This window comes from Nerophis lumbriciformis, linkage group LG16 (genome assembly GCF_033978685.3).
Source record: "Nerophis lumbriciformis linkage group LG16, RoL_Nlum_v2.1, whole genome shotgun sequence".
Classification (NCBI taxonomy): domain Eukaryota; kingdom Metazoa; phylum Chordata; class Actinopteri; order Syngnathiformes; family Syngnathidae; genus Nerophis; species Nerophis lumbriciformis.
The window spans coordinates 36,642,075-36,655,160 of record NC_084563.2 but is presented as its reverse complement, the minus strand read 5'-3'; the positions used below and the strand labels follow the sequence as shown (position 1 = coordinate 36,655,160).

General features: G+C 38.4%; 1 protein-coding gene across 11 annotated transcripts in view; it reads left to right on the top strand.

Moving 5' to 3' along the window:
- The window catches only part of ctnnd1 (catenin (cadherin-associated protein), delta 1), a 120,397-nt gene that overhangs the window by 87,244 nt on the left and 20,067 nt on the right, over window positions 1–13,086 (top strand). For 10 of the 11 annotated variants that reach the window (XM_061977079.1, XM_061977084.2, XM_061977076.1 and 7 more), the window contains 8 exons: window positions 4,661–4,778; window positions 4,871–5,027; window positions 5,469–5,486; window positions 5,988–6,053; window positions 6,206–6,333; window positions 6,572–6,722; window positions 10,955–11,150; window positions 11,257–11,450. In XM_061977079.1, coding sequence (XP_061833063.1) covers window positions 4,661–4,778; window positions 4,871–5,027; window positions 5,469–5,486; window positions 5,988–6,053; window positions 6,206–6,333; window positions 6,572–6,722; window positions 10,955–11,150; window positions 11,257–11,450 — 1,028 coding nt within the window. The remainder of the gene's footprint in view (window positions 1–4,660; window positions 4,779–4,870; window positions 5,028–5,468; window positions 5,487–5,987; window positions 6,054–6,205; window positions 6,334–6,571; window positions 6,723–10,954; window positions 11,151–11,256; window positions 11,451–13,086) is intronic. The other variant, XM_061977075.1, reaches the window with a different exon arrangement.

Below are 13,086 nucleotides of genomic sequence, written 5' to 3'. Positions count from 1 at the left end.
GACTGAAGAAGCAACAAATAAGTTTAGGAAGAACTTATTTGAAGCAGACTGGAATGAGGTGTATGTGGGAGAGGCAAATGCTGCATATGAGACTTTTCTTAATATATACCGTATTTTTCGGAGTATAAGTCGCTCCGGAGTATAAGTCGCACCGGCTGAAAATGCATAATAAAGAAGGAAAAAAACATATACAAGTCGCATTTTTTGGGGAATTTTATTTGATAAAACCCAACGCCAAGAATAGACATTTGAAAGGCAATTTAAAATAAATAAAGAATTGTGAACAACAGGCTGAATAAGTGTATGTTATATGACGCATAAATAACCAACTGAGAACGTGCCTGGTATGTTAACGTAACATATTATGGTAAGAGTCATTCAAATAACTATAACATATAGAACATGCTATACGTTTACCAAACAATCTGTCACTCCTAATCGCTAAATCAGATGAAATCTTATACGTCTAGTCTCTTACGTGAATGAGCGAAATAATATTATTTGATATTTTACGGTAATGTGTTAATAATTTCACACATAAGTCGCTCCTGAGTATAAGTCGGAACTATGAAAAAAACTGCGATTTATAGTCCGAAAAATACGGTATGTATTATTGTATAAAAAGCATTGTCCGAATGTATGGAAACAAAAAGACAGCTACAATAAAAAGCCTTGGATTATAAAGGGACTACAGAATGCTTGTAAAAAGAAAAACAAACTTTATAGAGACTTCATAAAAGTAAGAACAAAGATGCTGAAACGAAATATAAGGTTTACAAAAACAAGTTGATAACAATAATGAGACAAGCTAAAAAAGAATATTATAATTTACTAGAAAAAAATAAAAACTATCAAAGGAACGTGGAGTATTCTGAACAAGGTAATAGGAAAAATATCGGGGCCTTCAAACCCACCAAGCCATTTTATAAGATATATAAAAAACATGAATGAAGTGGCGAATGGATTCAATTATTTTTTGTGAATGTTGGACCCAAATTGGCAGAGAGTATTGGAGAACATAAAGATATACAGAGTGGATGGAGAGGAGGAAGCAAAGTGCTACAGTCCATGCTTCTACTGAGATGTTAGTGAAAATGAAATTGTATCGGTGGTAACAAAACTGAAAAATAAGACATCAACAGACAGTGATGGTATAGATATGATACTTGTGAAAAAGACTATTGACTGTATCATCAAACCTCTTTGTTATGTTTTTAATCTTTTTCAAACAGGGACCTTTCCAAATAGAGTGAAGGTAGCAAAGGTAATGCCACTCTTTAAAACGGGAGATAAACATAGATTTACTAATTACAGACCAGTGTCACTGCTGTCACAATTTTGTAAAATAATTGAAACAATATTTGTAGAAAAATTAGACAGTTTTATTGAAAATAACATGTTGTTGAGTGAGAGCCAGTATGGATTCCGGACCAATAGATCCACGGCTTCAGCTATAATGAGTATAATGGATGATATAGCAAAAGCAACTGATAATAAGAAATACACTATAGGGGGTGTTTATCGATCTTAAAAAAGCATTTGACACTATAGATCATTCTATATTATTGTCGAAGTTGCATTCATTTGGTGTGAGAGGAGTAGTTTAAGACTGGCTAAGAAGTTATTTAGATAATAGACAAGAGTTTGTGGATTTTGTGGGTAATACATCTGAACAAATGAGGATTGAATGTGGAATTCCACAAGGTTCGGTTTTGGGACCAGAATTGTTTATTTTATAGATTAATGATATATGTGAGGTATCAAAGTTATTGAAATTTGTATTTGCAGACGACACCAACCTGTTCAATAATGTTTGATAACGCTTTTAAGTCATGTCCCGCATGACTTAAAAGCGTTATCAAACATTATTGAACAGGAAATGATTAAACTTAAGAGATGGTTTGATGTCAATAAATTATCATTAAATGTAAAAAAAACAAAGTTTATGATTTTTTGTAAGAGTAAAAGGGAGGAAACGATCAAACTGTCAATAGATGGAATTGATATTGAAAGAGTTTCTGAACTTTGATTATTAGGAGTGATACTAGATGACGGTCTGACATGGAAATCTCATATTGCACATGTACGGAAAAAGATGTCTAAGAGTATTTTAATATTACATAAGGTAACGTGTGTTAGATTATAGGGCAATGCGTATATTGTATTGTGCACTTATATTGCCATATATCCGCTACTGTGTGGAAGTGTGGGGGAACACATATTAGAGGAACATAAAGGCATTGTATCAACTACAGAAAAGAGCTACTGTATAAGGATTATTCATTAAGCAGATTATCTAGAACACACTAACATATTATTTATTAATTATGGTTTTTGAAACTACAGGAGCTAGTAAAGTTACAGACATTATGTGTTATGTTTAAGGCTAAAAGTAAAACATTACCAGCAAATTTACAAAAAATGTTTGTCATCACTTCTGATAATGAAGAGCATAGAAGAAAAGTTCATTTCAAACATCAGTATTCAAGGACAACTTTAAAACAAGTGTGTATATCAGTGGTGGGGGTTAAACTATGGAATTCTCTTTACAATGAGATAAAAGATTGTAGAAATACGTATACCGTATTTTCCGCACCATAAGGCGCCCTGGGTTAAAAGCCGCGCCTTCAATGAACGGCATATTTCAAAACTTTGTCCACCAATAAGCCGCCCCGTGTTGTAAGCCGCATCTAACTGCGCTAAAGGAATGTCAAAAAAACAGTCAGATAGGTCAGTCAAACTTTAATAATATATTAAAAACCAGCGTTCTAACAACTCTGTTCACTCCCAAAATGTACGCAAATGTGCAATCACAAACATACATATATCAACATGGACAGAGCTGCGTGAAAAAAGCCACCCGGCCTCTTCGCGTAAACTTAAACTTACCTTAACCACTCGCTCATCTTTTCTTCATCCATCCCTTCGAGTTAGCTTTTATGATGACGCCGGCCGGAAAGGTCTCTTTTGGCAAGGTCTTCCTTTTGAATATCACCATGGGTGGAAGTTAGCATGGCAAGCTAGAACCACAGTGAAGGATGACTTCTCATTCCCTGTGGTGCGAATATTCACCGTACGTGCTCCCGTTCCACAGTGCGGTTCACAGGAATATCAGTTGCTGTGAAATACGGTAGTAATCCGTGTGCGGATGGAGAGATTGCGTCTTTTCATGAACCGGATCCTTGTTGCTTAGTAGGAGCCATTTTGTGGTCTTTACAGATGTAAACAGGAAATGAAACGTACGGTGATATCCGCGCGTTTTTTCTTCTTCTTCCGGGGGCGGGTGGTTGCTTACAGTAGAAGAAGAAGCGCTTCCTGTTCTATGGGGGCGGGTGCTTACCTTGGCGGTTGCTTGCGTAGAAGAAGAAGCGCTTCCTGTTCTACCGGGAAAAAAGATGGCGGCAGTTTACCTAAGTTGCGAGATCGAAACTTTATGAAAATGAATCTTAATATTAATCCATATATAAAGCGCACCGGGTTAAAAGCCGCACTGTCAGCTTTTGAGTAAATTTGTGGTTTTTAGGTGCGGCTAATGGTGCGGAAAATACGGTATTCCAATTGAACAAAATATATAAAGACAGAACAATAAGATCATATGGACAGCTGTAAGTGTTTACATTTTGCTTTATATTTATTATCTTACTTATTTTTTGTCTGGTTTTGTATTTGTTTTGTATCATCCCGTGAGGTGTATATATTTTTTTTGTTCGGTTTGTACTTCATTAAGTTTTGCACTTGTTTTTTTGTGTGTTTTTGTTTGTTTTCATTATATTTGGATGTATTTGTTTGGTTTGTATGCTTGTGAATCGGGGCTATCCATTAAGTACTTATTATGTTGAAGGGGGCAGGAAATATAAGATTTTCTTCATCCTGTTCCTTCTCAAGCATAGGTGTGTAAATATGTGTTTTGTTGCGAAAGTTTAATTGTCTATTGATCAAAAATGCACATCAATGAAGGAGATAAATAAAAATGAAATGGAAAAAAAAAAATGAAAAAGGTGTTTTTTGGAAATGAGGGTGCCAAAAAACGCATGTCTCACGTTGGGTCGAGGGGGAGGAGCCGCAGCCCCGCTTTATTGTGTACCTCTTGCTTTCTCACCCCAGTATAAGCCATTGCTTGCCTAACAGAATTGCTATTGGAACATCGAGTGGACACATTGAGAACAGCAGTTTCTTTCATTTAAAATGCAGCTCATTTTTACACTCCGCAAACTCAGCTTGTGGGCCTGATCAAGCCCGCGGGTCGCATGTTTAACATCCCTGCTCTACAGCCAACATGTAATACATACATGTTTACAACATGTTCATGAGCAAGGATGAACACGTAGCACAAAATGTATTTTTTGCGGGCCACCATGAATAACTGAATGTATCAGAAATACTGATGATGTGCTATAGATATCTGTTGAGTATATTAATAACTGTTATGGTGGGCCAACACAAATAGATATAAACACATGCCAGCACAAAAAATAAATGTGTAATATTATGAGTTTTCTTCCCCGTTTTTTGCGGTTTATTTTTTGAAGTAATTTGGCGAGAGGGTGTTTTAAGCATTCTAATTGTAGTATTTAAAAATGATTCCTTCAGTTTCCCTGCTTCATTTAACTTGATGATGCTTATGTGTTTCTGCTCCTTTCAACCTTCTACTCCATTGAAGAAATGTGAGTTCAGAGCGAAGTGAAGCGCGGCGAAAGCTGAGAGAGTGCACTGGATTGGTGGATTCTCTCATGTACATTGTCCAATCCCAAATTGACTGTAAAGATGTGGACAATAAGGCATGTATAACTAAATTCATATCTGGAATATGCAATTTTGGTGTATTTGGAGTGTTGTTGCTTTTTTTTTAAAAGCATTCCTTTCTTTACAGCTGATAGAGAACAGTGTGTGTCTGCTGAGAAACCTATCCTTTCACGTTCATCGCGAAATCCCTGGCTGTGAGCGCTACCAGGAAGCAGCACCTGTCAACCAGGGCCCTGCCTCGTCCAGCCAAAAGGCCGGTTGTTTCAGCGCCCGAAAGAGTAAAGGTGTGTTCCTCATATATAAAAATCCATGTGCACAGTTGAACAACTCCGTTGACTATTAGCTTACAAGGACACACTCAAACTAAACTACAATTTAGCACTGGAATGTTGAGAATGTGAGAAGCTCATCCCCTCCAGCTGCATTGAGCCTGTTCTATTAAAACCCTTTCACATTTCACATTTAGAGGAGTAAAGTTGTTTATCTGCAAGCTATACATACCTTGATATTACATTATCATCATGTTTCTATAAACTATCTGAAAAATGTGTCCTTCCATTGCTCCTGCTGATTCTTGGTGGTGTTGGGATTCAAACAGGTGCCAACTGGTTGCTTCAGTTATGTTTCTCTTTTTCATGTGGCTGAAATGCTTTCTGATTCTCACTCCTTTTTCTGTCTCCTCTGATCTTCTACTTTTGTCTTTGCTTTTTGGCGCTGGGCTACAGATGAGTGGTTTTCTAAAGGTAAGCTCCTTACTGCGTGTTATGCTGGCAGTAAAATAACCCTTCCCCAGAATCAGTGCCATTTGCTTGCAACTCTCAAAATAAACCGGCATTCATGTTTGTTTGTTTGTATATATATGTATATAAAAATTATTTTACATAGCTTTTTAAAAGGTACCCAAAGACACTTTTTGGAAAGCAGCAAATGCTATTTGTTTCCGGTGTATGAATTAATCCTAAAATTATATTTACATAACATTTTACAATTCTTTAACATGCATTTATGCATTTTCTTTCCTGCGGATGCACATGGCACCGATTCAGTGGAATGGTCCCGTGATAGTAGTAGTAGTAGTAGTAGTAGTAGTAGTAGTATTTGAGCTAACAGGCTGGACCGCTGTCTTCGTACTAACATCCAAATGATTGCATTATCAATTTACTAACAGAAAAGGTTGGCCACAAGCCCAGCATGTTAAGTTTATTTAATGTTCCTCAATCTGTAACTTTTAATGTCTGTTCCAGGAAAGAAAGATGAAGACACAGCTGCCGACACTATAGACATTCCAAAAAGGACCACACCTGTTAAAGGTAGCTGGAGTCTAATCAACATTGTAACGGCTTACGCCTTCTCGTATACCTTCACCTAACACACATATATGTTAGCTTGCTCTTCTTCTAAACTTCTTCTCCAACATCTTTACCTGCTGTTCCACCTGTGTTTCTCCTGTTCTCCCTTGTAGGCTACGAGCTGTTGTTCCAGCCAGAGGTGGTACGCATCTATACTTCTCTGTTGAAGGAGTCTAAGAACCCCACAGTGCTGGAGGCCTCAGCTGGAGCTGTACAGAATCTTTCTGCTGGACGCTGGACAGTAAGGAACCCCTTTGCATGATCGCCCTATATAATTTAACTACAGCAAATCCTATTTCAACATTCACACGGACTCAAAAGAAGCTATTGCGTCACTTCTGAAGTGAAACATGCTTCCACTTACACATTTTACCAATGTGGACCTTGACAGATTTCACATATTGTTTTTTTATATCCAAGATTGTGTGCACATTTTGCTAGCAATATATTCAAATCTGTATCACTCTTTGTTTGTGTAGTATGGCAGATACATCCGTGCCCTGCTGCGCCAGGAGAAAGGCCTACCCATGATGACGGAGCTACTGGGCCATGACAATGACAGAGTTGTACGAGCCATGTCTGGGGCCCTCCGCAACCTGGCGATTGATTCTCGTAACAAAGATCTACTTGGTGAGGCTTGTGACTGCCTACAGCTATGTTTGAATAGGTAGTGTTTACAACATAAATCTATCTGTGGCGTTGGTGGCAGGGTTAAATGACAAGGCATCGTCTAAGTTGCGTAATTGGCCCCAAGTGATTTGTGCGTCCATGTTGAAGTTGCCAAAAGTGTCAGAAAAAGACCGGGGGCCTCGTGTACAAAAACTTAGTGTACTGTTGCTCACGGTAAAGTTGAGAAGTATCAAGAGTGAACTCAATGGAAATGTGCGGTGCTTCATGCCGACTTTATGGCTGTCGAACGCACAATTCTACATGCTGTGGATATTTTGGCGATACTCAGAGGTGATGCTGGGCAACTGTTTGAATAAAGAAATGTCAAACAATTACTCCTCAGACTGATTGACGTGTACATCAGCGACATATGAACAATTAACACCCCCCGTGTGTGAAATTACGCAAATTTATATAAAAGCATAGGAAAAGTTGTGCAAAAACCCATTAAATTATCAGCATGTTAGCCAAGTACAGTGCATTCGGAAAGTATTTACAGTGCTTTACTTTTTCCACATTTTTGTTATGTTACAGCCTGAGTCCAAAATGGAGTGAGTTATTTTTTCCCTCAATATTCTACAGACAATACCCCATAATGACAATGTAAAAAGTTTTTTTTCCCAAAATTTTGCAAATAGGAAATTGAAAAAATATCACATGTTCATATGTGTTCACAGCCTTTAGTCAATACTTTGTTGCTGCACTTTTGGCAGAAATTCCAGCCTTGAGTCTTTTTAAATATGATACCTCAAGCTTGGCACACCTCATTTTGGGCAGTTTCGCCCATTCCTCTTTGCCTATTCTTCCTTGCAGCACCTCTCAAGCTCCATCAGAGTGAAAAGGGCTGTGTACAGACACATCCTGGATGAAAACCAACGCTTCCCATCCAGTGTAATGGAGCTCTAGAGGTGATGCAAAGAAGAATGGGCAAAACTGCCCAAAGATAGGTGTGCCAAGCTTTTGGCATCGTATTAAAAGACTTGAGGCTGTAATTGCTGCCAAAGGTGCATCAACAAAGTATTGAGCAAAGGCTGTGAATACTTATGTACATGTGATTTTGTATTTTTTTTTTAATTTACAAAAATAAAAACTTCAAATTGTCACTATAGGGTATTGTCTGTAGAATTTTGAGGGCAACATTACTTTATTTATTTATTTAGTCTGAGCTATAACACAACAACATGTGGAAAATGTAAAGCACTGTGAATACTTTCTAAATGCACTTTATATTAAGTTCCCGTACAGGGCAGCTGAATAGGCCAAAATTAAAGCGTAGTTTGTAACAAATAACAGACGTTTTTTCTAATGTAATTAGAGTTATCGACTGCACGCACATTGTTTGTCATCATATATGATAATCTGTATATGTCAACAGGAAACATTTTAATTTAATTTAGTTTAGATTAAGATATTTCAAACAAGCCTCTCATTGTCTCTGTATGCAAACTATATGCATGTTAAAAACCTGTGCGTAACGTGTGAAATACTAAACCACACACTTTCCCTGTGTTTAGTAAGAAGCATCTCCAAGCTATCGTCAGTGAAATTCTTCTTTTTTTGCCGTCTTGCTCATTATCTTTGTGCCTCATTACCTCATTACCTCATGCACATGGCTAATTTAAATATGATTTACGTATTTAAATGGGTGCGCGGATAGGGCTGAGCATCATGGACCAAAACTGATTTTTAGTCCAAATGGCGGCATACGGTATATACCGGTATCTTAAACGTGTAAAGTGCTTAAGGTTGCCTAAGTGTTTTGAGGCTAGATAACCAGTGTTGACAGTACTCAGATTATTTTTGTTGTAAATAGTAACGTAATGTGTTTATTCTTATAAAGTAATTAGTTAGCCGTTACTATGTCAAAGCAATTTTCGTTCGTTTTGTTCATGAATGTTAGGTTTATAGCCTCAAGCTTGTGCGCAGGGATAGTGGTGAAATCCGCTGGCTGGTAATTTTAAAACTACTTTTCAGCCACCCAGCCGCTATACTATACAGTAGCATAGTATCGCACAGGCTGTGGGGAGAGGCACTTCTAAACCGAGTTGTAGCTAAACATTTGACACACCAAGCGAGCAACAGGGAAGAGCTTTCGTTAGCTGCTGTGCTAAGTAGCTAACAAAAGTTTACAACATAAACAGATGAGATTCGTGATAAAGTCGCTACAGGGAGAGGTATAGGTTCTCAAGCAAATTGGTATATGTTTAAATAAAGCTGTAGTCACTCACCAAAATCCAAATGCAGTTGCTGACCAAAGCATCGCATCACTCGGGAGTCAAGAAGTTGGCACCGCGCACCAGATTTTTGAAAATAAGTTTGATCCCCAGCGCATTATGTCATTGAGTGTCAGAGAAGCCTCCTCATGCACCCCAGGGGTGGGGGTGAGCCAACGAGGATGCCCTGTGTTTTGCCTGTTAGGCGCAGAGAAGCGCAAACGGCTGTAACAAAGGCACATCAGGAGATATGGCGTTATTGTCTCCAATATGTACCGCTTTTAATAAAATAATAAAATATTAACTATAATATTAAAGTATTAACTATAACAGCGGTGAACATGGAGTGCGAGCTAGTCCAACATGTGCGCCCAAGATCACGCTGATTAGGATGTACAAAATAAATGTGCTTGAATTAATGCGTGCGCACACTTTAATACATCTGAATTTGTCTGTGCTTTCAACATGTTCTGGATTCAAACGTACACCAATTTTTAGTAGGAAATCCATTCAAGTCTTATTAATACATGAGGCCCCAGAACATTTTGCCAGTCACTTTTTTGAAATGGTGTTGTCAATCCACAACAGATCTAAGAGACAGAACATGGAACTGACATACCCATCTCTCCGTTGTGCAATTACAACAACACAGTACACAAAATAATTTTTCAAATAATCATAATCATGAATAATCAACTTTGTGATTAATCTGATTAATAAATACTATTTGACAGCATTGATGCGTTAATAATCGATTAGTAAACGTTGATAATCGATTTATTTATTGTAAATTAAGTAATGCAGACAGTTCTAAAATTTGGCTGAATGCAGCGAGCCACCTCACCGAGAGATCCGACCAGCTTCTTTTTTACAGGGCACTTATGTTCCAGTTTTGCACACATTTCTATTAATTTAATAATTGTAGATGAATTGCACCTGTAATTTAACTGTTTCTTATTACAAATGCACCGTTTTTAAAAGTTGCATGTGATATACGCTTATTTAGTGAAACGAGAAGAAACTGCATCAATATACATAAATTAAAGATGCATCAATAATCAATTTTTAATTGAATCGTAATCGAATCGTGGGGTGCCCAAAGATTCCCACCTCCAGTTAATACAAACACATTAAAAAACACTCATATCTCAAAGCCACAATGCCCATTGCAATGAATATACATACATTTTAACATGTTTTAACATGTGACATGTTTTTAAAACTAACTCTTAGATAATAAATATTGTAAGAAAATAAATACATTAAAATATAGTATCATCAATTACAATAATCTTATGCAGTAATGTAATAATAATGTACAATATTTACATAGTACAGTAGACTTCTATGATATCTCCTTCAAGTTGTTTGTCCGTCAAACACAATACAGCAGCTTTTCCGTATTTTCATGGCCAAGTTGGCTACACACATATTTATACATACACTCATATTTTTGATAATTTTTTGCTTTCATTCAATAAATATTGTCTATTCTTTTTCTCAATACTGTTCTTAACACTCAATTTCGCTGTTCCAATGGCTGTAAAACAAAGGTATATTGATCCCCATCCACAAGCTATTGCTAGTGAGCAGAACCAAATGTTTTGTGAGGGTCCTACGGGGTCCATACTGACAATCGCTTTGCCGACTAAAAGTACTCTCGCAACTAAAAGTATAACAGTTAGCCAAGAGACATCTCATATCTTAAAACACTTGGAAGTTGGGTGGAGCACACACATTTGAGGTACGATTGTATTAGTAACTGATAGTCATTAAATTGGCAACAAAGTTGCTAGGTCAACAACACTGAACCATTAGCTGATTCTTGCGGGTAAAGAACCAGCCATTCCGCCACAAATAAATAAATGTATGGGAAACACAGTGAGCCATTCATTCCGGTAGAAACTCACAAATTTTGATAATCCAAAGTAGTATTAAGCATTTGATTGCTGTCCAATTCACATACTTGTGCGTTTTCAGGCAAACATGCAGTGCCCAATTTAGTGGCCAACCTGCCTGGTGGAGGTCAGAGTCAGCCTGTGCGAGCGCTATCGGAGGCAACAGTGGTGTCGGTGTTGAGCACGCTCCAAGAGGTGCTTGGCTCAAGTGTGGAAGCAGTAAAGACTCTCAGAGCCTCGCAAGGAATCGAGAGGCTAGTCCTCATCAACAAGGACGGGTAAGGATCTTCTCTGAACTGTAGCATAGATTTAAATCTTGTCAATATTTCTTTGCAGTCTTTTAAGTCCCCGTTTTTCTCTCACGCTTGTGTAATCCCCCACTAGTAATCGTTCTGAGAGGGAAGTGCGCGGGGCTGGTCTAATATTACAGACTGTGTGGGGCTACAAGGAGCTGCGGCGCACTTTAGAGAAGGATGGATGGAAGAAAACTGACTTCATGGTCAGCCTAAATCCTCCCAGCGACAACACCAGGGCCAACGGAGGATATGAAGACAGCACTCTGCCGCTCATAGATAAAGGTCAGATAGCAAAGGGCCGATAGCTTGGTGCTCTGTCTTCAGAAGGACCATTTATGTCCGTGCAAAAGTACAATTTATTTGTAAAAAACAAACAAAAAACTGTTCATAATCTTACATGCAACTTATATACTTGTATCTAGTTCTATTCATTCGAACGCTATATCCTCTCTTGCACTCATGCATAAAGTCACACTCCTCATTTGATGCTCAGTTGATTGTATTCCAACGTGTGACTTCTTCCCGGAAGTGAAAAAAAGTGGTGGTCAACCAAGGCAAGATGGCTGATGTGCATCAAGCAGCGAGCAAACTATATGAGTACGCAAGGTGCCTAGATATTCCTGCAAAAAGCAGATATGAGTAAAAAAATCTAACTATGCAATGGAATAGACCCCTATTCTTTATCAAAAAAGATTTGCGGAGTGATATCAAGGATATCAAAGATCTGGGGCGGCATGGTGTGGTGGGTAGAGCAGCCGTGCCATAAACCTGAGGGTTGCAGGTTCGCTCCCTGCCGTTGTGTCCTTGGGCAGGACACTTCACCCTTGCCCCCAGTGCCGCTCACACTGGTGAATGAATGATAGGTGGTGGTCGGAGGGGCGGTAGGCGCGAACTGGCAGCCACGCTTCCGTCAGTCTACCCCAGGGCAGCTGTAGCTTTGAAAGTAGCTTACCACCACCATTATGTGAATGAATGATGGGTTCTCACTTCTTTGTGAAGCGCTTTGAGTGTCTAGATAAGCGCGATATAAATCTAATCCATTATTATTATATGTCGGTGGAGTTCCCAGACATATTGAACTATCTTGTGCTACACGACAAAACAGATGAAAACCTGGAAAAGAATGGGGGTCTACAACTTCTGTGTGTGGGTCTGGGTCAAAGAAATTGGTATCAAGACTCTCTCGGATAATTATGCATTGTATTTACTCGAATAAGGTTGCATTTCATGATTCAACTTTGCGTCGTACGTCCATGTACAAACCCTGTTTCCATATGAGTTGGGAAATTGTGTTAGATGTAAATATAAACGGAATACAATGATTTGCAAATCCTTTTCGACCCATATTCAATTGAATGCACTACAAAGACAAGATATTTTATGTTCAAACTCATAAACTTTATTTTTTTTTTGCAAATAATAATTAACTTAGAATTTCATGGCTGCAACACGTGCCAAAATAGTTGGGAAAGGGCATGTTCACCACTGTGTTACATGGCCTTTCCTTTTAACAACACTCAGTAAACGTTTGGGAACTGAGGAGACACATTTTTTAAGCTTCTCAGGTGGAATTCTTTCCCATTCTTGCTTAATGTACAGCTTAAGTTGTTCAACAGTCCGGGGGTCTCCATTGTGGTATTTTAGGCTTCATAATGCGCCACACATTTTCAATGGGAAACAGGTCTGGATTACAGGCAGGCCAGTCTAGTACCCGCACTCTTTTACTATGAAGTCACGTTGATGTAACACAAGGCTTGGCATTGTCTTGCTGAAATAAGCAGGGGTATCCATGGTAACGTTGCTTGGATGGCAACATATGTTGCTCCAAAACCTGTATGTACCTTTCAGCATTAATGGCGCCTTCACAGATGTGTAAGTTACCCATGCCTTGGGCACTAATACACCCCCATACCATCAC